We start from the raw sequence: 24,158 nt of genomic DNA on the forward strand, positions 1-24,158 counted from the left end.
GATTGCTTTCTGGCCCTCGTGTGGCTGAGCTGGCAGCAGCCAGGTTTGGTTAGTTAACATACAGCATGCAAGCACCAGTTTGGATGGGAAGCTGAGCCTCGCTTCTTTTTCCATAGGACAAGTCATTAATCTTTGCATTCTGAATTATTATTTTTTTTTTTAGTTTTGCTTAGTTTTAAGATGGGAAAAGAAAAAGTATTGAGATGAGGGCTTTGCATACCTTGAAGGTGATTATTCATATTTAAATTGTATGATTAAAAGTCTTTGTCTTATGGAGAGCATCACTGGAAAGATTATATTAAGGAATGATCAAAGGAAGAGGAGGAAGCCTTGGAGCAGTTGAATGCAGGGGAGCATTTCTCTGCTTCAGCAGGAGAGCTGGGGGCAGGAAGCTGTTTGCTGGGTCACAGGAGCCTCTCTGAAGAGCTGCCTTGAAGTAACACCCGCAGCAGGAGGTGACTGCAGTGAGGATGACGAAGGCAAGAGGTGTAGGTGGGCAGTGAGCTGCAGAGAGGAGGCTGCTGGGACAGGTAGAGCCTCCTCTCTCGCTAGGCACTATATTTGAATTCAGTGCCATGAGAAATAATTGGCTAAGCAGTGCTATTTGTAAGTAAAACTTCACAAAATGGCAAAATACAGGGATCTGAGTGGGCTTTGGAAATGGATGCTTGTTGCAGAGGTTACCCTTCAGCTCGTCCTCTTTGTCCTGCACTGTGGAAGCAGCATGGTGGAGCCAGGGCAAGGCCTGGGCACTGCTGCACAGCCCTGCATGAGGCAGCAGCTGCCCTGCATGGCATTGCTGAGGCAGTAGGGAACCAGGATGGGAGAGAAATCCCAGTGTGTGACGGTGGGCAGCAGAGCAGCTCGGTTGGCTCTGTGGCTGTGCCATGATGTGCCGGTGTTTGCCCTGGCCTCGCACTCCCTCTCTGGGCACAGGCAGGGAGCAGTGGCGTGGGCTGGCTGTGGCAGCTTGCAGGCTGTCAGCGCTGCGCACAAAAAATCAATTTGCCATTCCTCTGGGGAGTGAGCTGCTGTTCGTGGTTGTCGAGGTAGAGTACAGAAAGCTATCCGAATTTCTGATGTTTTCTCCATTGGAGGAGCTCCCGCAGGACCTACAGTGTCACTCTGGGAAGAGGAGAAGCATATGGGATGCTGCCTTAGAAAGCATTGGGATCAGCAGTGATGGGAACCAGATAGCTGAGCCCTCAGGTGCTGCTCGGTGTGAAGTATTCCAGCTACACGCTTTCACCACACTGATCCCAGATGTGCTTTTCCCTGCAGATGGAACATATGGGAGCAGAGCTGCCTCCAGTCCGAGGCACACAACACGTGTGCCATAGGTCAGCTTTTGCTGCTGTGCTGGATGGGCACTGCATCTTCCAGAGATCAGGGCTTACAATCACTGCAGTGATTTTTAAAGGGGGTTAGAAAGAGACACCATCACAGTTTGGTGAAACAGAAGGGGTAAATAGAAGCATTGGTACAACGTGGTCCTGAGCTTTGTGTGCTCGGTGACCTCAGCCAGGTCCCTTCTTTGGGGCAGTGATGTGATGCTGGCTGTCACACCGAGCTGGGAGCTACGTGCATGCAAACGAAATCAAAGGCGTCAGTGAAGAAAGGCAATTTATTTTTGACGTTCTTAGCTGAGAGAAATCATTTTGTAAATCTATACTGCAAGGTCCATTTAACTGGCTTTGAATCAGTCTGACTAATTACAGAGCTGTCTGCTTAAATTAACACCCCCGTCCCCCTTGCACGGCCCTTTGTTTGCATCTCATGGATATTTTCCTCGTTTCAGTGCAGTACATGAAATCAAGCTGCTGCTCCTGCTGCCGCCTCTGCTGCCTCCCTTTATCCCAGTGAGTCCACATTTTGGGTTCCTGCAGGAGCTGTGTCGGATGTGTCACCAGGCTGAATCAGTGCACAGAACAGCATTAACGGGAGGGGGGGCAGAAAGCAGCAGTCCTTCAGCCCCGGTGCTGAGCCTTTGTAGAAATTCCCTCTGTTCTTTTCAAAGGCTGCGGAGCGAATGAGGAATTGCACTGGCGCAGATCTGTTTTAAATTTGTTTTTCATGACGCTCAGATGTATAAAAAATGTTATTGGCTTTTTCCTCCTTCATGACTGCGTCATGAGTGAGGTGGTTATCAGAGAAACTGATGAGCACCTCCTCGCTTTTCTTTTCTTCCGTCTTTCCTTTTACTGCCTTTCAAGGGCTCTAAAAGGGTCCACACCATTCAGATCCCCACCGCTCCTTGTGTAGCTTCTGGTACAGCAGGCACAGGGTAGGGATGCTGAGCTCAGCTGATGTGGCACTGCCTGGCTCGGGGCTGGGGCTGCTGTCCTCCCATAGCTCTGTGTGCCTCCAGCTTTGCTTTTCCTGCTAACATCAGCTTCCAGAATGAACGTGCGGGTTGCAGAAGTGGGACCCAAATGGTCAGAAGCCCGAAAGGACAGACAGTGTTACGTCGCTGCTTTTTCTGCCTGGGAGGCCCATTCCTCTTCTGCACAGGGAGCTTATTGTGTGCTGACATTTTCAAACACGGATAAAGAAACTGTGAAAAAGATGATGACTTTTGCCAGCTGTGACCACAGCCAAAACCTGAGGTCGGATTTGCACTGTTCCAAGGCAGTTCTGCTGAACCCACACACGCTGTCCTTGCGTGTTCCTTGGTTCCATGCCCTCAGCCAGCATAAACCACACACAACAGATCAATGCCCTTTGACTGTGCTGTGCTTTGACAGTGGTATTTTCTTTCTGGGATCATCACCCTGTGCCCTGCTTGCATTGGAAAGGTTAGGCTCAACTGCAGGACCCTGCTGTGTGGGTCACCCACTGCAAACAGGCAGTGCTGCCTGAGTGGTGCTGTCATAAATACTCATCAGTGGGGTTGCTATGTGAAACTCTGAGAAATCCTTCGCATATCAGCCAAGTAAGAGACCCTCTGTTTCACGGGTCAGGTGGAGGGATGGAGTGAGATTATCGCCTTTGCTTTTTGCAGAACGTTTGTCACACGCTGGGGTGTTTTTCTGGCAGAGGAGGATTCGATTGTCTGGTGCAGGCAGCCATATGGCAGTGCACTGTGCGTGCTGCTGAAGTTTATAACTGCACACTGCTTGCTTCTTCAGCTTGAGTTCAAAACCAAACTGTCCGTGTCTGTTTTCTTTTGGCCCGAGCATCGAGTTCAGCTGTGAAGGTGCTTGCTGACCAAGGAGCCCTGTCTTCACAACACTTTATATTTAGATGCCTCCAGAAACACGGAAGGAAATGCAGTAACAGCTTGATCTGTCATTTACCATTGATTGTGACTCATCTGAAATCCCTATTTTTGTTCCTTTTTTTTTTTTTCTTCTTTTTTTTGTTAGTGCAACTGCTTTAATATTGTCCAAATGGCTCAATTCCTAAAAGACAGTGTTGTACCTATTACACTCGGTGGGGGTTAGGAGAAAGAATAACATATTGAAGATTCACCTAAAAACAGCAAAATGAAACATTTGCTGGGTTATGTCAGTTGTTACCAAAGCTTATTAATTTGATTTGTACTCAAATCCGTCAGTCCCTCCTGCTGAAATAGCAAACTGCAGATATTCTCATTAACCAACAAATTGGCAATTGAGGAATTGACACAAATGTCAGCAGGAGAGGCTGAGTTAGGCTCCCTGCTTCACAAGGTACAGTTCTTACAGCTCCACTTTAAAATTTAGCACTTAGTAAACTTGTAGAATACTTAAAAGCCCTGAACAGTCAAGTGGAGTATTAATCCTTAAAGCAGCCTATAAAAGTAACCATCAAAATATAAGCCTCTAACTACATTCTCACTACATTTAGTGTTTTAGCTCAGGAGCTCCAAAGGCTCTGTCTGCTGTTCCATTTGGCTTTTTCAGTTTAGTAGCTGCAGGGGCACAGCAGACCAGCAGTTTGATTGAGGCTTATTCAAGTAGTCTTTATTTTGCTTTACGCCGCTCTCATTTTACCAACTCTTGCAGAGTTCACAAAGAAGGACAAGGAAGAGGCAGAATGCCCACGCAGGGTGTTTGTGAGCTCTTCTCTTGATGTTTTCTTAGATGCCATTGTGATGTGCAGAGTTCTAATGAATTTTCTCACCTAAGATGAAAGAATTTGGGTTGATGGGTTGTCGTGTGCTCTGGGGATTTGTTTTTTGGTTGTTCTTTTTATTTTTTTTTGTTATTTTAGGTGTGAGTTTCAACAGTGTTTATACCCAGATTTGGAGAGTGCTCCTTCACCTAGCTGCTGATCCCTATCCCGACGTCTCCGACTTGGCAATGAAAGTTCTCAACAGCATTGCCTACAAGGTATGCCCTTCTGTGTGCATGTGTGTCCGTCAGACTTCTGTGTGCTGAATTTCTTCATGTTTAGGCACAGGGTAGGTAGGCTGAGCTGCACGGGGCCATTGGAGGGGCTCTGGTAAGCAATCCTAGTTCAGTCTGAATCTGTTTCTGAAGGAGCTTGTAGTGTTTCGAAACGATAAAACGCTCAGGTGAAGTCTTGCTGACGTAGAATAAATAAATGGGGGAGGGCCTGGGATTGTAAATTAGGTACAGACCTCAGACAGTAGGTCTTGTTTTCAAGTGTACTTATCTGATCAGTCCCTGGGAGAAACCTTCGGTATCCTTCATTAAATTATCCGTTTGCAAACCGATTTAGATTATGCAAGTGGGACTGGCCTGCAGACTGAAGCCACAACGGCTCTCCAATCCAGGTGAACTAGTACATGTGAGTCAGCATGCAGACACCCCTGCCACTACTCACCTCTCAGCCAGGCCCCCCCGCCTAACCACCATCCTCATCACATCTCATCCTCCAAGGATGACAAGATGTCCCTGGAGGCTGCCGTCACTGCTGTTGGGAATTGACAGCTTGGGGAGCTGGAGCAGCACCCTCACCTCCTCCCGAGGCGAAGCACCAGGCCACCCCAGAACATCTTCTCACCAACTGCCTTCCCCCCGCCCAGCAGCGATGTCAGAGCTCTGACTGCAGCCCTTCCCCGTGCTTGGATTCCACCTGTAGTTGCTGTAGCATCCAGACCATGAGCCATTCCAATGCGAGATGGCGTCTCTTACTGATGTTTGCTAATGAATAACCCTAAATATTCAGTCGAGGCTTCTAAGCTGAAGTTGTGCAGTAAGAGATGCCAGCATTGTGCACTACCATTTTTACGCCTTAGAGATTTCTTGCTTTTCAATCTGATTTTCCCTTGAGAAAATAGTTACTTATTTAAATTCCTCCCTTTGTTTTAAGCGTACATGTCAGCCAGTTGGCAATGTCTGTGTTTGGGGACAGGGAATGGTTTTGACAGTGGGGGTGGTGAGGTCAGTCCTCCCCTGGTGATTCTGTTGTACAACAAATTGCTGTCAGGCACAAGCTTCCAAATGAAGGTGAATAAGAAAAGTGAAAAGATTTCCATCTCGACTGGAGCTGCACAAAGCTGTTTTGGTGTTGAATGTTGGAAGGCTCTTTGCAAAATGAAACGTTAGTCTGACTATGGGATTTAAGGGGCTATAAAAGGAAATGGATCTGCTTTTTCTGACTTACCTATTTTTTCAGGAATGACTCCTTTGCTGGTGGAAAGAAATGTATAAATATTAATAAAGGTGCAGTTGTGCCCTGCAGATGTCTTTACCAGCACTGCTGTGGTTCTGCTTAGCCAGCAGGAATGTTGATCGTTGTGCTGTGATATGCGTAGGAATGCTGTGACTGTTTGATAAATTGGGTGCTGGTTCTGAGAAGTCTGGTCCTAAATTCTTTGCACAGGAAGGAATCCAGAACCTCAAGTGGATGCGTATCGCACATCTCATGCTCTGCTTCTCACACAGCTGCTCTCTGAGGCAATGGCTCTTCAAATGGTTTTGTATTCGAAATAATGAAAGCATTCCCATTTATGAAGATTTCTATCTGGGGTCACTCCAGTGAATGAAGCTTATTTGTTGTTGTTCTTAGCCACATTTGTTCTTCTGTTAGCCACAAGCGGCATGAGACCAGCATTTAAACGTGCACTTTGTCCAATGCTTTGGGCAGGTGCATGTATGGCTGTCTCTTCGTGACGCTGTGCATTTGCTGTTGCCAGTACAGCAGCCCAGCTTCTCAAATGGATTCCTCCTGTGGAATCTTGTTAGCAGCCCTCCAAAATGGAAGATGAGGCTTTGGACCGTAGGTTCCGATCACAGCCAGCGCTCCCACTGTGAGCAGTGCTGCCAGGGTTTACAGCCCCAAATCCATCCTGCTCTGCTGGCGTGAGCCTGGATCTGCTGTAGGAATTGCTGTCACATCAAGGAGGTTATTAAACATGACCTTGTGTCGGCTGTACGCCCAAACCTTTCCTTGGTGCTCGTGGAGCTTGGGCTGCAGGTGGCTGGGAGCTGCCTGGGTCCCTGCGCCTCCCAGGTTCAGCACATGCAGATGCTGTGTTCCCATTTGGTTTCTGAATATAAACAAAAGTTGATTTCCTTGATTAAAAACAAAGCCCTGTTTCACACTAAGTAAAGCACTTGGATGTTCAGGGGTTTAATCCTATTCTTCTGGTTGATACAAAATTCAGGGAAAAAGGCTTCATTTTGGAGCTTGGACATCTGAAAGTTTCCTCTGTTCACAGAGCAGAATGCTGCAATTTGTGTGGCTTTGGTGTTTGTGCTGGTTTTCAGCTGAAGGAGCTTAACAAAGTAGCCATGGGCTGACATTTGGGAATGGCCACTGGTTACCCACATCTTCATTCTTGGTGAACTGTTTAGCTGCAGAACGTTGCCAGGCTCTGTGCTTTGATTCCTCATGATTTTCCAGTATGTTTTGTACCATGTTTTGTACCAGGCATGGAAATCAGTCACCCTGAGGGCTGTGCAGGCAGCACCGGTGCAGCGTGAGGCTGTGAGCAGTAAGCACTGCAGCGCTGTGACAGCAGGGCACTGCTGTGTGTGATGGGGTTGTGCAGGAGTTCAGGTTGTGTCTGCATTTGTAGAGCAGTTATTTTTGTTTTGCAATGAGGCAAGTTCTACTCAGTGCAACGGAGCCAACAGCTCTTTATCTACAGAACTCCAGTGGTCTTTAAATAGGGCGATGTCTTTCTGAGCAGCTGGTGAGTAGGTTGCACAGACGTGCATGCTTCCTGGGTTGGAAATGTGCAGTTTTATTTCCTGGGCTGATTAGACATTGCTGGTTCTCCCACAGATTGCTGCTGAGTTGTGATTTATATTCATGATGCAGATTGGAGTGATACAATCTCATTCCCAGCCTGATCTTTTAAAAGTCCCAAGCATGGTTTTTGTACCAAAGCAAACAAACAAACAGGAGCTGGTAAGCAGCGTTGGCCTTTTAAGACTTTCTGAAATCAAAATTAATTAAGGAAAGTTTGCTTCCCTCCCAGATTGCCTCACCCAGCTGTTTTTAATGGAAGCCTTGAGGCTGAATTGTCCCAGCAGCTATTCCTCCACTGACATCACTCTTGGTACAGCTTTGCCGTGCAGGAGCGAGCAATTCTGACAGCACACTCCTTTATTTCTTTCCTCTACCGGGTGTCAATTTGCAAAGTTATGAATTACCATTTTCCCCTCCTGAAAGAGGTGATGTGACGGGCAGAGGAGCAAATCCCTGGGAAACGGGCAGCCGCAGCCTCCAGCAAAACGCTGTCATGTCACTGAGCTGCAGCTCGCTTCTGGCAGAAAAGAAATTCCTCTGCTGTTTCCCCAGGAAGAAGGAAGGCTGCTGCCACGCTCCCCTCGGTGTGCCCCTTCAGCACACTGTCACTGGCTCATCTTGTCCCTCCTCTGTGACACGAGGGGACCGGAATTGTTTCAGGTGACAGAGATCTGACTGCAAGAATCTGAAAACTGAGTCTTGTGTGACTAATTAGAACTAGCAATGAATAATTGTCTGTGACTAGTTGTTAAATTGCTTCTGCTTTCCTTCCGTTCTCTCTGATTTCACGTCCCAGCTGCTCACTGAAGACCCCACTGCACTCATGACTGTGATGAGTGGTGCTGGGGCCTCTCTACCTCATATGGGAAGGAGGAAAGTAGCCCCAGGTCAGCCAGCCTGTAGGAGGGGCTGGGCCAGGCTTATCCGAGGCCGTGGCATTTGGTGTGTGCCCCTGGGGCCAAGCAGGTGGTGGTCAGGGCTCGAGACCTTGAGCAGGTGGAGCTGGAGCTGCATGCTTTGCTCACTGCCATCCCCTGGCCTGCATCTGGGACCTTTTCTCAGAGGAAGGACAGATGTTTCTTTCAGGATTAGGTCTGTGTCAGCCTGCAGGAGGGCCTGGCTGTGCTGGGCAGAGCTGTGAGCAGCCCAGCTATGCAGACCTGCTGCCTTCCTATGCGAGTTTGTGTGGACTGGTGTGTAGGGAAGGGGCATCTTGCAGTGACTCCCACGAAAGCTCAGCTCCCATTAGGGGAGTCGCAGAGGCAATGGGAGGCAGATCTGTGCAGCTGCCAGATGTGCAAGGGCAGTTGTGACCCAGATGCAGAATCAGGATGGGTGCTGCAGCCATGGGCAGTGGAGCAGTGCTGGGTGGGAGCTCCGTGCTGTCAGCTCACCTCATGGTGCAAGTTGTGCTGTGGGTCCTGGGCTGTGGCTGCTTTCGGAAGAGGCTGATATGTTGGTCAGTTATGTCTCTGTAAGCAAAAGAACGATGCTGTCTGGTAAGTGCTGTCAGACTCCAAGAGCAGCAGAATTCTTACGTGTTGAAAACTGCACAGGGACTTTTCACGTATATTTTTAAACACCCCCACACACACTGATAGAGAGCTTAACTTCACTGAACCCCAGGTGTGCAGTTGTATCATATAATAAACCCCTGCAATTGCTGTTCTGCAGTCCCGATCAGTGCTCTGTTGTGTCTTTCCCTCTAGGCAACAGTCAACGCTCGCCCCCAGCGCATCCTGGACACGTCCTCACTGACGCAGTCAGCGCCTGCCAGCCCCACCAACAAGGGCATGCACATCCACCAAGTGGGGTAAGTGGGCCCAGAGCTCCCCGTCAGGGGCCCACCGGGGTCTTGTAGCTTCTTGGTTTAGTGCTGGTAAGAGGCTTAGGAACAAAAGCTCTGGGGACAGGTGGGGAGTTTCTACATGTTACTCCTTTTAGGGCAAAGCATAATGAGGCATTGCTGGTTATCTAAGGGTGGATTGAAGGGACGTGTTGAATGTTGCTGATTTTACTGATGCACTCTGACCTGAGGTATCCGGATTTCCCATCGAAGTCTGATCTCTTTTCTCCAGTTTCAGCTAAAAGCCAGGGTTGCCTGGTCGTCAGCAAGCGATGCCTAAACTCAGTGAAACTAAGGCAACAGTGTGAGCAGTGCTAGGCTTAGAAATGTGATTCCTTCCCAAAGGATGCTGTCCAAGGGAAAACACCTGGCTTGAGATCTGGCAGCCTCACAATCCATGTGCAGCAGTGAGATTCAAAGTTGGAAAGGAGGCCTCTGAACTGCTCAGTGATGCTTTTAATGTCTTCTGTTAGCATTATGCAACCGTGCAATTGCACAGATCTCAGTTTGCACGCAAGTCAAAATGCTGCCCTGTGGTCTGCCAGGACTCCAGTCACCACATTGCTGGTCATTGTGCCATGGTCACAGCCATTACATGGGGGTGTGTGACTGCTTAACCTACAGGTTCCCAGAATTTTGCTTTTCTGAGTTGGCTCAGTCAGGATTCACTGCTGAGATTTGTGACTTTTTTGGACTGTGTGTTTGGATTGTAGAGGAAGCACAGCAGTGAAGGATAAGTCTTGTCAGAAACAAGCAAAGGAAAAGAAGTCACGTAATTCACATGCAGGAGTTAAGGCAGCAGAGCAGATAATGGCGACGTAGTCAGTGTTAGCCTCTGCCCTCGTGTTTGGGGGTTAGCTTTGTTTCTGCTGTGAGAGGGAGCATTGAACTGCTTTCTGCTTGTAGAACCGGGCTGATTCTCAGAGGTGGAAAGCATGTCAGGACTGCGGTTTAGTGAGACGTGCCAGGTGTCAGGGGATGCATATCAGAGAGGTTCAGAAAATGAGGGCAAGTCACATGTCTGCTGCTATCTAAATCCTTTTACTCTTTTGATCTTTAGAGGATCACCTCCAACCACCAGCACAAGCAGCTCCAGCCTGACAAATGATGTGACAAAGCAACCGGTCAGCCGGGACATCACGTCTGTGCGACCTGCCAATGTGGGCAACATGGGGGTTCAGTACACTCCCCACTCCCACCAGTTCCCCAGAACAAGAAAAATGTTTGACAAAGGGCCAGAGCAGGTAAAGAGACTTTGCTTTCAGTTCTGTTCCCCTGCTCCACTGGGTTTTGTTACACTTTCTGTTCTTTGTGTTTTATTTCTGCATATCCTTCACTTCTAGCTGCTGCTAACACCAGGGTAGCTTCTTTTAACCAGTAAAATAAAAATGGATTAATTTTTTTCTTCGGGATATGTTTTATGACTCTGATATAGGACATAACTCACTTCTGCTGCCACCAAGAAGCGTTTAATCCGAGTTGATTGTTTATTCTTTCACAAACATTTGTCTGCCTGAGCGATAGTGCACAGCTGCATCTCTGTCAGTTGCTTTTCCTCCAGCCTCAGCAAAGCATGGACAGAGGCTGACAAAGGGACAATTCTTCCTCCTTTAACATGCAGGCAGATGTTTCTCATGAGATACTGGGACATGCCCTTGCAGCAGCAGATTCACCTCCTTTACTGCAGATTCGTTCTGTGCTTGGCAGCCTCTCTATGCTAAGCACAGGAGCAGATGTAAGCCCAGACTGGCACTGGGAAGACCAGAGCTTTCTACAGGTCACTGCTGGGATACATCTGGCCAGTCAAGAGCTGTGGTGTCTTATTTTCAGCATCAGGCCGATAGGGGGGTTGCACCCATGTTAGCATCCAAATGACAGTCATCAGGTACTGGGCATTTTTCCATTTAGAGAAGCATGAAGAACTGATTTGGTGCCAAGTGGAGGAATGCAGTAATATGCACAGTGGATTCTGAATGTCACTTTCAGTTGACTTTAGGTGAGTTATCTCAGACAGGTATGGTTGGGTCCAAGCACACTCAGGTGCACTTGTGGCCATCACTCAAAGGTAGCAGTTGGCAGTGATCATAGAATCATGGAATGGCCTGGGTTGAAAAGGACCACGATGATCATCTAGTTTCAACCCCCTGCCATGTGCAGGGTCGCCAACCACCAGACCAGGCTGCCCAGAGCCACATCCAGCCTGGCTTTGAATGCCTTCAGGGACAGGGTATCCACAGCCTCCTTGGCAGCCTGTTCCTGGTCAGTGCCCCGGATCCAGCCAGCAGACAGTGGTTTGATGTTTGCTACTTCAGAGCATTTCCAGGATGTTTCTGGTGCTTGCTCTGTGAGAGGAAACTGGAAAAGGCATTATGGAAGGGGAAGCTGGGAAGTGGCAAGGTGTGTTTGGCAAGCCACAGGCCGAGAGTACATGGCAGATTCCAGGTTTTCTGACTTCTGGGAATGAACTGTTCTTTATTAAAGTAGCATTTGCGTAAAGCCAATGCTTCTGTGTGATTCCAAGAAAGATTTGTCAAAGCATTAATAGGAACACCTTCAATTCTAGCAGGGATAGCAGCAACAGCATGGCTCAGAGTTCAGAAAACCTGAATGAAGCCTGGGTCAATGGAGTGGTATCTCTTTTTTTTCTTTTTTTTTTCTTCTTTTTTGATGTCTTATGCTTTATAATAGACATTTAATGCACACGTGGCCTTGATCTGAAGGTGGGTTAGCCTGAATCACCTTCCCTTCACCACTGCTTCTAATGCCAGGTTCTTGTGTAGACCACGAGAAACCTCACCCTGGGAAGTTGGTTTTGTGATGCACAAACACTTGGGTTCATGATTCATGCTGTAGCCTGGCTGTGCCGTGTGCTGTGCAGAAGAGGTTGTGCATTTCTGAACATTTAATGTAATGACAGTGGTCGTGGAGCTAGACACAGAAATCTTGGTATCCTCAGCAATGTTTTTGAGGGTTTTTCTCTGCCACAGGCAGTCTGGGTGTCACTGTGTGTACAATTTGCCTGTGCAAGTGAGATGGACGTGGGGTAACATCCTGTTCTCTTTCTGGACAGACCACTGATGATGCTGATGATACCGTTGGACACAAAAGTTTCATTTCAGCCACAGTGCAGACGGGGTTTTGTGACTGGAGCGCGAAGTACTTTGCTCAGCCTGTCATGAAGGTAATGCTTGGTTGTCTTTCTGAATCATGACACTGCAGTTCCTGAAAGGTTGAGGTGCTGGTTCTTCTCATAGGCTAGTGGCCTCATCTGTTCACTTTGCCTTCTTCTCCTCTTCTGGCTGAGAAGGGAAAGGAATGGCTGTATTTCTATCATCCTGCTCTGGTGAGCTGTGTGACCACTGCCTATCACAGAGAGCAGGAGAGGCAGTGAGAGCCAGAAAGGTCAGGTATTATTAGTAGGAACAGAGCCCAAGCAAAAGCCCTGCATGCATAGAATGCTTTCAAGAAAGAATGTAGAAATGAGGGGTTCTTGAATGGAGATGGGGACAACAGAACACACCCTGCCCTTGAAGTGAGGCATGGCTCTGTACTCAAGTGTGACTTGGGAGCTGTGCTTACATGCACCCAGTCTTGATTCCTTTACCTTAGCGAGGAGAATGGCTATTGGAAGTCTACAGGACAGCATGGGGAAAGCTTCAGAACAATCATTATTCTTTTCAAAGTTCAGCAACAAAAACAAACTTACTACAGCAAAGAATGAGGGTTGTAAATGACAAATCTCCATTGAGATCTCTTTAGAAGTGAGTGCTTTCTGGTAACTCTAAGTTGGTTTTATGTGAAGTGAGAGGTGCACAAAAGCTTTCTTCTAGGGAAAAAAAATAATAGACAAAACAATGAGACAAAACAAAGCTCTTCAGAGATGAGCAGAGATTGTCAATGACTGGAAATAAGCACTTACATTCCCAGAATCTTTTAGCCAAAGATCGGATTTCAATCTTAAGTGTGAAATCAAAGTAAGCATCAAACCTTGCCTTGGTATTAGCAACCACAATGAAGGTACCTTGGGATTCAAGCAGCACAAACTGTAACAGAACTTTCAGCTTAACTTTTGGAGGTATTGCAATTAATGTGAACTATAATGCATCGTTTGTATTAATGCCACCACCTGAGCGACTCAGCAGTGGATGCTTTTATGCAACCGCTGATGTTTAAATCTTCAGAATATGCAAAGAAGTGGCACATTTTACGTGCTGCCTCGTCTAAGAATTGCCACTGAGCCATCTGTTACTGCTCCTTTCCATCTTTAGGCACGTTACATTGTTAGGTGTTGAGGTGAGGTAATTGCCCCCAAGTTTAAGGCTATCAGAAAACCGGTTACATGGCAGCGAGGTTTCCGTGTAGCTTTAATTTGTTTAGAAAATCACCAGGAGGAAAAACTAGATGGTAGAGCGATTGCCTGACGCTTCCTGAGCTGCTAGTGAAATTAACTTTCTTCTGATATCATTAGCAGAATAATTCATTAGGAAATACATCTGGCCCATGGGGCTCGGTCAAGCTTTATAGCGGGGTTTTCTCGCATCAAGATGAGTTTCAGTTGTCTCAATTCAAGTCCAGAGGAGAGTAAAAGAAACACAGGAGGATGTTCTTCCATCCCTTAGTTCTTATTAAAAACATTTGTCTACTTTCTAAGGAAAAAGAGGGGTGTCTTATTAATGCAATAAATCAAGTAGACAGCCAATCAAAATGCAGTTTAAATGTGTAGATGGGGAGCTGTGTATGTGTGTGTATATATATATATAGATTTAGTACTCCAAGTGCATAAAATTAAGAAAATTGGGGGAGGAAAGAAAACATACGGAGTGTTCTCATACTAATTCATAGAAGCCAGGGAGGAGGAGTCCTGGAAATGAAAATTTCAGGCTTTCCTTTCACTGTAGTGAGTCCCAAAGAGTTCAGTGTCTCACCGTGAGAATTGAGATGCTCCAGGCTACATCCCTGTGCAGAACATGTGCACAATGATCTCTCTCTTCAGCTTTTACTCTAAGAGCAGGAGTAGCAGTGTGTATGTTCTCTTAGTTCCCGTGGTTTGGGTTGATGACATTCACTGCCTTGGGTTGCATTTTCTGAGCACAGAGCGTCCTCAGCAGCAGTGTTTTAGGTAAGGTTTGCTCCAAACCTGTGTTTCCTAATGAAATGAGGAAGTGAATTGATTTGCCCATTACTTTTGTAAAACAGCCTCAAGAGGCCAAGTGGAGGTCTGTGTGCCAAGAAGTTTGCATGTTGTACTGACTGCTAGGGAACTGTATGGGGCTTTGTAATGAGTGGGTGGTACATGTGCAAGGGACAGGGAGGCGTCCCTCTACTACAGCTTCCTTTGGCACATCTCGATTGCTGCTTGTGTAACCAGGCAGCCCTGGCCATGCTGTAACTCGAGTCTTGGCTGAATGTCCAAAGAGTGCTCCTTTCCTAGAATCTGTTCCTGCAGCAGTGAGGAGCAAACAGCCATGGCTTGCAGCTGCTGTCTTTTGAGAGCTTTAGCCTCATGAAAAAGGCAAAGAGTAAAGTCTGCAGAGTACTGATGGAAAAAGATGACGTTGATGTGCAATTCCAATACTTCATTTGGAGATGCTGCCTACCATCATAAACAGGGAAAGATAAGACAACTATTCCTGTAATGAATAAACATAAAATGACTGTGAGTGCATCTTAGTCATATTTAATTTATGAATTCAGCTTTGCTTCATAGACCTCGCTATGAGAATGCTTTCATTGGAAAGATGGAGGGATTAATTTCCAGCGTAAATCAGTGGCTGGGATTCAGGCCATCATAACTGCCTTTGATTTATCGATTATCTAATCAGATACATGGAGGAAGAAAACACCGCACTGTAAATTCTCGGTGTGCCAGGAAAAGCAGTTACCTACCACAGCCCTGATCTCTGCAGAAGTCGTTCCTCTTCCTAAAGCTGGGATGGCAAAAGGCTGTTCTGCTCACCACGGGCAGCCTTGGACCGCGTGGCACAGGAAAGCCTTGTTGCCAGCTGTCAGGAAGCCCTGAATCGAGGAGAGCAGAGCCAGCATCTGCTGCTCGCAGGGCTGGCAGAACATGCAGGCAGGAGCTGGGAAGGATCCTGGAAGGTGAGAATTACATAAGGAATCCTTCCTGAAAAATCCCAGCCCTCACTTCAGCGCTCTGTGCTCTCTGTCTTGGCTGTTGCTCAAAGTCCTGGTGGAGGAGGGAGCCCTGTGTGCGATGCTGCAGTAACACTGTGCAGGGACAAACTGTATTTACTACAGGAGCAGACTGCTGAATTTTCCCCTCTCCCATCCAAATACCGACTTCCACGCCGACGTGGAAGGACGCTGTTAAAAAAGAGCTGGGTTGGCTTTCAGATGACACCACTTGGTGGGAGGTTTGGGGACGGTCGCTGGTTGATGTCTGAGTGGAAGCTGAGAGATGCAGAGAATCGGAGCCATGTCATGATCCTCATCGTGTAGCACAGTTTGCTACTCCCACGTACCTCTGGGAGCTCTGCTCGGAGGAGAGCTGAGCAGCAGCCAAAGCCCGGCTGTTGTTTACTAAAATGACTTTCTAATGCTTAAATGCGAGCTGGATGGGAGGGGAGACAAAGGCATGAATAATGAGCCTAACTAGCTGGTTCTTTTGAATAATAATTTCTGGTTTTCCAGCCAGAAGCAGCTGAGCTGGAGGTCACCACTCTATTACATGCATGTCCTACATAATCCTGTGCTTCTGCACCACCAGAAGTTCCCTTGCAATGTGTTCTGTGGGGTTACAAAATCATCACAGAATCACAGCATGCCTGCGTTGGAAGGGATCCCACAGCCCTACCCCTGCTGCGAGCTGATTGCCAGCTCAGCCCAGGCTGCCCAGATTGCATCCACAGCCTCAGGCCCATCTGGGGATGGGGCAGTCACAGCTCTGGGCAATGCCGTGGCCTCACTGCCCTCCGGGTAAAGAATTTCCTCCTCACATCTGACCTAAATCTCCCCTTTCTTTGTTATTGCACCCACCCAGCTCTGTCCTGCAGGCTGCTGGGAATGGGAGAAGTGCTGCATTGCACTGCGTGCTGCAGCTCTGTGCTCACTGCAGTGCTGGTCTGGGGGCTCAGCTGGTCGGAACCACAAACAGAACCACAAACTCTGTCACCTGCAGCACACCGAGCTGAACTGGTGCCGAGCACCTCTGTGTGGTTACAGGTACTGGCAGTGATCAGTTGAGTTCAGCAGATCTCATTGCAAGAAGAATGTGTATTGCTGAAATCAGATAATAAAGCAGCTTTCAGCTCAGCCTCCACGGAAAAGTTCTTTTTCTTCAGACCCGAGAAGCCCGGCAGCTCCTTTGATCTGATATTCTTCATCTGCTAGAGAGCATAGCAGTGCCTCGCTCCTCTGCAAACTGCATTTCTTGGCCCTAAACTGAGACAGCTGCTGGGTGCCCCCCTGCAAAATGTGCTGTTGTTGGTGCCCTGCCCATCCCCTGGCCTCCTCCTAGGTCCTACTTTAATTTATTCCCAGAGAAGCTGGATTTTCATTAAGGTGTAGCTGTAATCTCCGTGCTCTCAAATGCACTTTGATGTATTTTATCTTAGGTTTGTTTATTGCTGTACATTATTGGTCGTTTGTCACTGCCTTTCTAATAGATGTCATATTCTTGAAAAATTGAAATAGTCTTTTTTTTTTTTCCCCAGCAGAAAGGGTGGGTTTCTTATTTTAAAGCAGCAGCAATTCAGCTCCGTAATGGTTGTTTTCCAGAGCATAATACATTTTGAAGATAGCGGATATAACAGTGGCAGGTGATTTAAGTACTTTCTTAGTCAGGAAAAAAGAAGTGTGTGTCTGTGTGCAAGGGGAAGGAGCAAAAGAACTTTGTCTTTTATGTCACCCTTCTCCAAGGCTCGCTCTGCCCAGAACAGCATCATTTCCTTCATCAAAGGAAGACGGCTCATCTTCATCGACCCTGAGGTGTTTCTAGAGCAGCACTGTTGCTGGTGTTGGTTATTTTTTTATGAGTGAAGCAAAAGGCACATTATACTTAACCCTGCAGTGGGCTGTGGGTGACATCAGTGGGCTGTTCCTTCCAATGCTGTGCTCTGGGTGTGGATATGACCTGCAGCCTGGCAGGAGCTGCTTTTGCACCCCGTGGGCCCCCTGGCTGCAGGTGGGGTCCTGCAGGAAAGCCATCAATGGCTGTGGAGTCTGAATAAAAGCAGTAAAATAAGTCAGAGTGGTTACATGCTGCTCAGGGCACCCATTCTAAGTGAAGGTGTGTGTGTAACCAGACCCAGGCCACGCAGGGGAATCATTTTCCTGCAAATGAAAACAGTTGCCATTAGCAGTGGATGTCATGCTGGTAATTCACACATCTCAGGAATTAGGGAGTAAAGCAATGCATTTTTTGGCCTGCACTTCTCTATTGAAAGATAGATTTTAATGTGTTCGTAGCTTTCAGTCTGTATCAAAGCCGTGCTCTCTCTTCAGTCTCAGGATTAGGGCAGCAGAAGGAAAGGGGAAGGTTTCACAGATGATGGGAAGGCTGAAATCAGAATGCCCTTTGAGTTCCTCCACGTACTGTACGGAGATGCTAAGGTGTCACGGCTTGGTCTGATGTGAACACATGTGTTTGTGAATGGCGATTCATGGAGTTCTGATTTACTGTCTTATGTTGTGAACACTCTGATGTGTGGAAAGATCCCGGAGGAGCACGACCTGGAGAGCCAGATCCGCAAGGAGAGGGAGTGGCGGTTCCTGCGCAACGCCCGGGTCAGGAAGCAAGCCCAGAAGATCATTCAGAAGGGTGAGTGCCCCTCTTCCTATGCTGCACGCAGCTCCCCGGGGCTCCCAGCACCACGCTGGGCTCTAATGCCCATGAATGGCACCTGTGCTGAGCCTCAGAGGCAGAGGTCCCTGCTCTCAGGCAGGGTGGCAGGGGCTCATGCTGCTCCTGGCTGTTTTGCTGCTTGTCACTGTCCTGCAAGCCCTCAGAACCTGGCACAGGCTGGATCCCTGCCTGCATCTACCAGGGCAGGGCCCTTCTGTGGGTGCTGTTCCTCCCAGGATGGGAACTGAGGTGCGTGGAGATGGAGAAACTGATGTGCTGAGTGCAGGGCTTGGTGCTGGAGGCACAGCCTGCTGCGGTGCTTCGCTCTCTGGAGGTTTGCTGGGCTCGACAGGGAGTTTAATGTCACAGAACTGCAGAGTGTCATAAACCAGAATAATAGAGAATTAAAACTGGAGCCCAGGAAATGGCTTGGGGGATCTTTTTGAATACAAAAAAAGGGGATTGTTTGTGCTCGCCTGAAGAAAAACCTTGATCTAGACAGTATTTATATTTGCTTGCTTGACTTGAGCAGCTGAAATGCCAATATTCATTTAAAAAAAAAAAACAAACAGCTAAGTCTGAAATATTAAAAGGAATTAGAATAGACTTAGGATCCCTTAATGAAAATGAAATTAAATGGATGCATGCTAAAACTAACCAGGACTGAGTGGATGTCTCTTGAGCTTACAGTTCTGTGTGATGGATTCACGCTGTGCTAAAAAATGCAGTTCCAGGGGTTACCAACACTGTTTGCAAATCATGAGGTGCTCTAAAGAGAGGGGGGAAAGGTCTGCAACCAGCATTTGAAAGTCTCAGTGGAAAATATATTTTTCATTTGTAAATTAGCCTGAAATCTGAAAGAACTGAAATGAAAGGCTAAATAAATAATCCACGAGCTAAACTGGAATGCTGCAATTCGAATAAAGTGGGTTTATTTTGTTTTATTTTGGCAAAAAAAGAAGTGGATTTCTGTATGAGCACAAGCTGGTACTTCATAAAAGCGTGGAATGGTTGGGTTGGGAACTTAACCAGTTTCAACCAAGTGATCTGGGGGCCCATTGCCACCCATTTCCTTGGTTGCACGTGGCTGGGTGTGCTCTGCTTGTTCTCTTCGGTTACCAAAATAAAGGATCCCAGCGTTTGTCATCTCAGTGCTTAGTTTGTAGCTTAGGCTGAGATGCGTGGCAGTGCAGAGGGGCTGGGGCTGTGGGGTGCCTTGGTCTCTGAGTGCTGCTGGGGAGCTCTGCAGCCCCATCCCTCTGTGGGGCCGCTGAGGCACTGAGCCCATTGCATGCTGTCCCCCCAGGCATCTCCCGGCTGGATGATCAGATCTTCCTCAACAGGAACCCCGGCGTCCCCTCTGTGGTGAAGTTCCATCCCTTCACACCCTGCATTGCTGTTGCCGACAAGGACAGTATCTGGTAAGGGCTCCTCTCTGCTGTGGCTGTGGGGCACGTGGGGCTCGTGCTGCTCATGTTGGTGCTTTAGTGTGGCACCAAGTCCTGCAGAAGGAGCATGTGAGCCTGGGTTGAGATCGTTCCTCACAGCTGGGCTTGTGCTCTGTTTCTTTTGCAGAAGGTGAGCCTACGTGGTTAACGAAGTGAGGCTGCATATCAAAGAAGAACAAATTGAATTGCTATACAATGCACACAGCTTTTAGCTTAGGCAGAACGTAGATCCCTTTGAGAGCTTACACAGAGAGCCAACAACTGACCTCATATTCTTTCCTCCCCCAGCTTCTGGGACTGGGAGAAAGGGGAGAAATTGGATTATTTCCACAACGGGAACCCACGGTACACCAGGATCACAGCCATGGAGTACCTGAACGGGCAGGACTGCTCCTTGCTGCTGACTGCCACAGGTAAGCGGTGCAGCTCCCTCCATGTGGCAGGGCAGGACCTGGGGAGCCTTCTCAGAATTCAGGTCTGTGGGAGCTGTGCTGTATCTCCTGCTCTCCCTGCTCTGCATTTGGCCTTTCCCCTTGCCCGTGTGGTCTTGGTTGAAGCACGTCCAAGATTGAACTTGAAAATTGCTCCTGGCAACATTGAAATATCTGAACACCTTATGTAAGTGCTGCAGTGTTCTCAGATAGCAAACAAATCAAACCCTTGCTGAAACCATTTCCAGGCACAGCTTTATTTGTTATGGCGTTCTGAGGTAGAACCTGGCATGGCAAGTTCACAGCAACCTCCTGTGCCATTTCTTGGGCACTGTGCTCCTTAGCTGGTTAAAAGCTGCTTTCAGAGCTGAAGGGAAAATCGTGCTGCAGCCAAAGTATGAGGAACCAGGTTTGGTTGAGTCCAGAGCAGACAAGAATTGTTTTAGGCACTGAACTTCTCCAATAGCTCTGAGTTTATTGTGAGTTTCTAGTCCCTGTGTCTCAGCCAGGGAAGCAGTCCTCCAGAATGCCCTGTTGCATCATGTAAGGAAGCATGAAGAGCTTTTTCTCATTCACTGGTCTGTAAAGCTGTAAGAAGTGCTTCACTCCCAAGGAACCATTCTAAACCTGTCAGTCTAAGTGTTTTCAATAGCTTTTCAAACTTCATGCTGAAATGTACAGGTTGGGTATAATTAAGAGAGGTGGAAGAGGATTTGAGAGGGCCTTTAGGACATTTTTCTTTCAATTTATTGATTCTTAGCACAGAAGTTTCACAGATGGGGAACAAATTGAGAAAAATACGTGATGTACTTGAAAGATTTGCTGCTGATGGGCTGGGCTTTGATTCAGCTTCTTTGTGGGGCTGTATTTTGTATTTAGGAGAGTATTTATGTGGTTCTTAGTGCAGGAGCAAGGAGGACAGAGACAGTTCTAGAGAAAATTAGTCTAAGAGATGAATGACATCTGATGTCAGGTGTTTAGGAAGGAGAAGAGTCCCTTTAGAGCAGTTCCCAGCGGAACAATCCTTCAGACTTAATGGAATAAGATTAAAGGAAAAAGAACTCTAATAAAAAGTATTAAGTTCTGGTGAGACTCTCAGTTCTGGAGTTTGCTATGAGTACAGTGTTGCTTCTGTTCTTTTTATTGTGCACAATTATGAGGGTTGCATTGGCAGTGATGTGGCATCGTGTTCTCTTCTTTGTGCTTCCCAAGACGATGGTGCCATCAGAGTGTGGAAGAACTTTGCAGACCTGGAGAAGAACCCAGAGATGGTCACAGCATGGCAGGGGCTGTCAGACATGCTGCCAACTACACGAGGTAGGTCCTCTGCCTGGAGGAGGGGAATGGGAGGCCAGAAGTAATTCGTGTTGAGATGGTTTTTTTCTCAGGATGAGTGCAGTAAAATGGGTTTCTTAACATCAGCCACCAGTAACGTCCTTGTTTAACAGTCTCTGCCTTTCTGGAATGGCCTTTGGCCAAGTTTTGCGTTTGTTTCTCATAAAACAAACCACCAAGACTAAAAGCTCAACACAACAGCCTCTCACACGTGCTGAAGAACAGCTAGAGCAGCCTCTTACTGGGGTGCAGAAGGGCACAAAGTTCCTGTCCTTCACAAGCCTCAGAGCAGCTGTCTTGGCCAGGTGTTCCTCTAGCCTGCTCCTAAGGAGAGATCTGTAGAACAACGATGGAACTGCCCTGCTCCTTGTGGCAGGAGTTTGTTCTTCCCCTTCGGGGTGGGATGGTGGCTCACATACTGCCTCTTTCCTTCTGATGGGATGCTCAGCCTTCGCACAGCTTTGCATGTTGCACCTCTGACTTCATTTAGCTCAATTCCAGCATTCACTGTCCACTGCTCGTTGTGGGTCACGAGGTGACAAGAGAATATGCAGTCCAGATCTGGCGCTTGCACGACAGCACAGTTAAACATCAAACAGCTTTGGATGCTAGGAAACTTAGAAAAAGATGTAAAAAGAAGCATTGACATCCTGCTGTGCACAGGATGAAACCAGAAGACCAGTTTAGGTAATCCTGAAGTCTGTTTTAAGATATTGAAGGAGATGGACATTCTGTCCTTCTGAGACCTGATAATGTACTAATGCTCTAATGGGGTTCTTCTGTCACTTGAATGGTTTTAACCAAGGCTACAGGTTTTTCTAGTTGTGCTGTAGTTCAGTCAGTGCTTGTGGGCTTAATGCAGGAATTGCTGGGTGAGATTCTCTGGCTTGTGCTGTGCGAGAGGTCAGACAGGATGACCACCATCACTCATTCTGACCTTAAAATCTGACAGTTCTCATTTCGGAGCTTGTGGCTCATCACAGGAGTCTGACACAGCTCTTTTAGCTATTCATTGGATTTTACCAGTGCTGCCTTGTTGAGCTCGTATTTGCTGTTTTCCTTAATACCTCCTGTTTCGTCTCTGGTGTTTTAGGAATGAGGAACTGCATTTGAGGTAACGTTAGGCTCTGTGCCTCGCTGCAGTATGTGTGCAAAACTGATGAGAAGCTGCTGGATGTCTGCAGCATACTGAGAAAATTGCCACGGTCCAAACTTGCTCTTTGCAGAGACGTCAATAAAAGCAGGATGAAAACAGTGGCAATGCACAGCGCGTGTTGCGTAGGCAGAGAGGAAAGTCTCCAGCAGTCATCTCAAGTTGCCCTTTGTGGTGTCACTCACTTGGTCCGTGTTCCTTTCTTGCCAACTCCAGTTTTCATGAAGGATGTCGATGAGCATTTACCATCCCTGGGCTCTGAATCTTGCTTCCTTGGTGATGGACTCAGCTGAACAGCTGATGTCTGGGAATTCCCCTGCACTGCTCTTACATTGCCTTCTTGCTGCATCATCAGTCGTGCTCAGGGAAGATGCTGACAGCTGTAGATTGAACTCCTTCAGGCTAACTCCATTTTCCTACCTTGCTTTCTACGTGTACCTTCTATAAGGACATAGCATTTGCTGACTGTACCTTCCTCTCTACAGGGCTTTAATGTAGAAGAAAGGGTTGTTAGAGAGCAGTGATGTTTGACGTTGCAAAATAGGTTAAGAGCTGAGCAAGAGCTGATTTAGCTCTAAGAGTTGAGAGTTTACACTTGCCAAAACAAGTGTGCCGAAACTTGAATCTGTTCTCTTAAGGTGGTTTTGCCTTTTTCTTTCCAGTAAGGTCTTAGGAAGTCTGGGCCCTGTTTCCCTTGCCTTTCACCTTTGAAGCAATAGAACTAGGTTCAGAAGAAGAAAAGGGCAGATTTTTGTGGAGAGAGAAATAACTGTACTCAGTTCAAAAGAGCTATGTGGATCAAGTCCCCTTGGAAATGAGGCGCTCTATTGAACAGTTATCTTCTGCTGCCAAGACTTGAGTTGTGGTCCAGCGCTGGCTCATAAAACTGAAGATGCATCTTTGAAGCTGCAGAGCTCAGGAGTTTTGCTGGGGTTTGTGTGCTCCCACTATTGATTTCCTTCTCTCCACTCCCATCCTTTTCCCCAGTGTCAGCCTCATCTCTGAATTTAACAGTCTTGTTGCAAGCAGAATACTGACTTGTAGGCAGTTTTCCTTCTTATAAAAGGAAGGAGGAATATGCAGTACCTAAATACATCCTTTGGAAGCTTGAGGCATCACTGGCTTGTCAAAGCAATGGGGTATTGACAATAACAGATGCCCAGAGACCGTGATGGGGGATGATACAGGGTGAGGCACAAAGCTTAACCTCTCGCACTCCTGCAGACCTTCCTTGTTCTGTGCAGCCCGAGGTGAAAGAACTGAATGCACCAAGTGCTGAGCTGGGTCAGATGCTCTCGCTCAGAAGTAGCTCGACCCCAGCTCATTGCACATCAGTCGGCTTGAGTGAGACTCAGGGATGGTGAATCTTAAACAGTGGTAAACTGCTGTGTGGGCAGTTGACTGTGTTGATTTTGATCTTAATTAGATCTGCGTCTGCATGCACGATGTGCCAAGAAAGCCTTTTTAAGTCAAAATTAAAGATGCATCGGAACCAGGTGCTCTGGTGTAATGCAGTGTTACTTCTCACATGACAAACACGAGAGACAGGAGGATCTGAAAAAATGGCAAAAAATGTTCTCAGTAGCCATAGTGTTTCAAGGCAGCATAAATTCTGCAGAAAAGCTGTAGGAAAAGCCAAGCAGTTCTGGAATCTGCTCCCAGCTGCCCTTGGGCTGCTCCCCCCGAGCTCTGTGTGACGCACCAACGCTGTGCTCTGTCAGTTCCATGGGAGCTGCAGCTCCCTACTGGTACCAGAGCTGCGTACCAGCTGGGCTCTGGCCCTGGCTCTCCTCACTCTCTCACTCAGAGCCAGCTCCGTGCAGCTCCCAGATCTCCTCATTCAAGAGGAAATGTCAGACCTGCAGGCACGGTGTGTGCACAGCCATGGTCCTGGGAAGGGGCTGCGACCGAACTAATGCTGCTCGGGATGGAGGCATGTGCTGCTCTCGATGCTTCTGCTTCTCTCTCTGTCCTGACCTTTGCTTCGACTTGCTTT

General features: G+C 47.5%; 1 protein-coding gene across 4 annotated transcripts in view; it reads left to right on the top strand.

Moving 5' to 3' along the window:
* RPTOR (regulatory associated protein of MTOR complex 1) overlaps positions 1 to 24,158 on the top strand; it is a 118,956-nt gene that overhangs the window by 81,715 nt on the left and 13,083 nt on the right. For 2 of the 4 annotated variants that reach the window (XM_052687521.1, XM_052687522.1), the window contains exons 21-29: positions 4,195 to 4,313; positions 4,666 to 4,734; positions 8,856 to 8,959; positions 10,053 to 10,236; positions 12,063 to 12,173; positions 17,666 to 17,771; positions 19,102 to 19,216; positions 19,532 to 19,656; positions 20,887 to 20,991. In XM_052687521.1, coding sequence (XP_052543481.1) covers positions 4,195 to 4,313; positions 4,666 to 4,734; positions 8,856 to 8,959; positions 10,053 to 10,236; positions 12,063 to 12,173; positions 17,666 to 17,771; positions 19,102 to 19,216; positions 19,532 to 19,656; positions 20,887 to 20,991 — 1,038 coding nt within the window. The remainder of the gene's footprint in view (positions 1 to 4,194; positions 4,314 to 4,665; positions 4,735 to 8,855; positions 8,960 to 10,052; positions 10,237 to 12,062; positions 12,174 to 17,665; positions 17,772 to 19,101; positions 19,217 to 19,531; positions 19,657 to 20,886; positions 20,992 to 24,158) is intronic. The other 2 variants (XM_052687523.1, XM_052687524.1) reach the window with 1 other exon arrangement.

This window comes from Tympanuchus pallidicinctus, unplaced genomic scaffold, assembly GCF_026119805.1.
Source record: "Tympanuchus pallidicinctus isolate F22 unplaced genomic scaffold, pur_lepc_1.0 scaffold23, whole genome shotgun sequence".
NCBI classification, from domain to species: domain Eukaryota; kingdom Metazoa; phylum Chordata; class Aves; order Galliformes; family Phasianidae; genus Tympanuchus; species Tympanuchus pallidicinctus.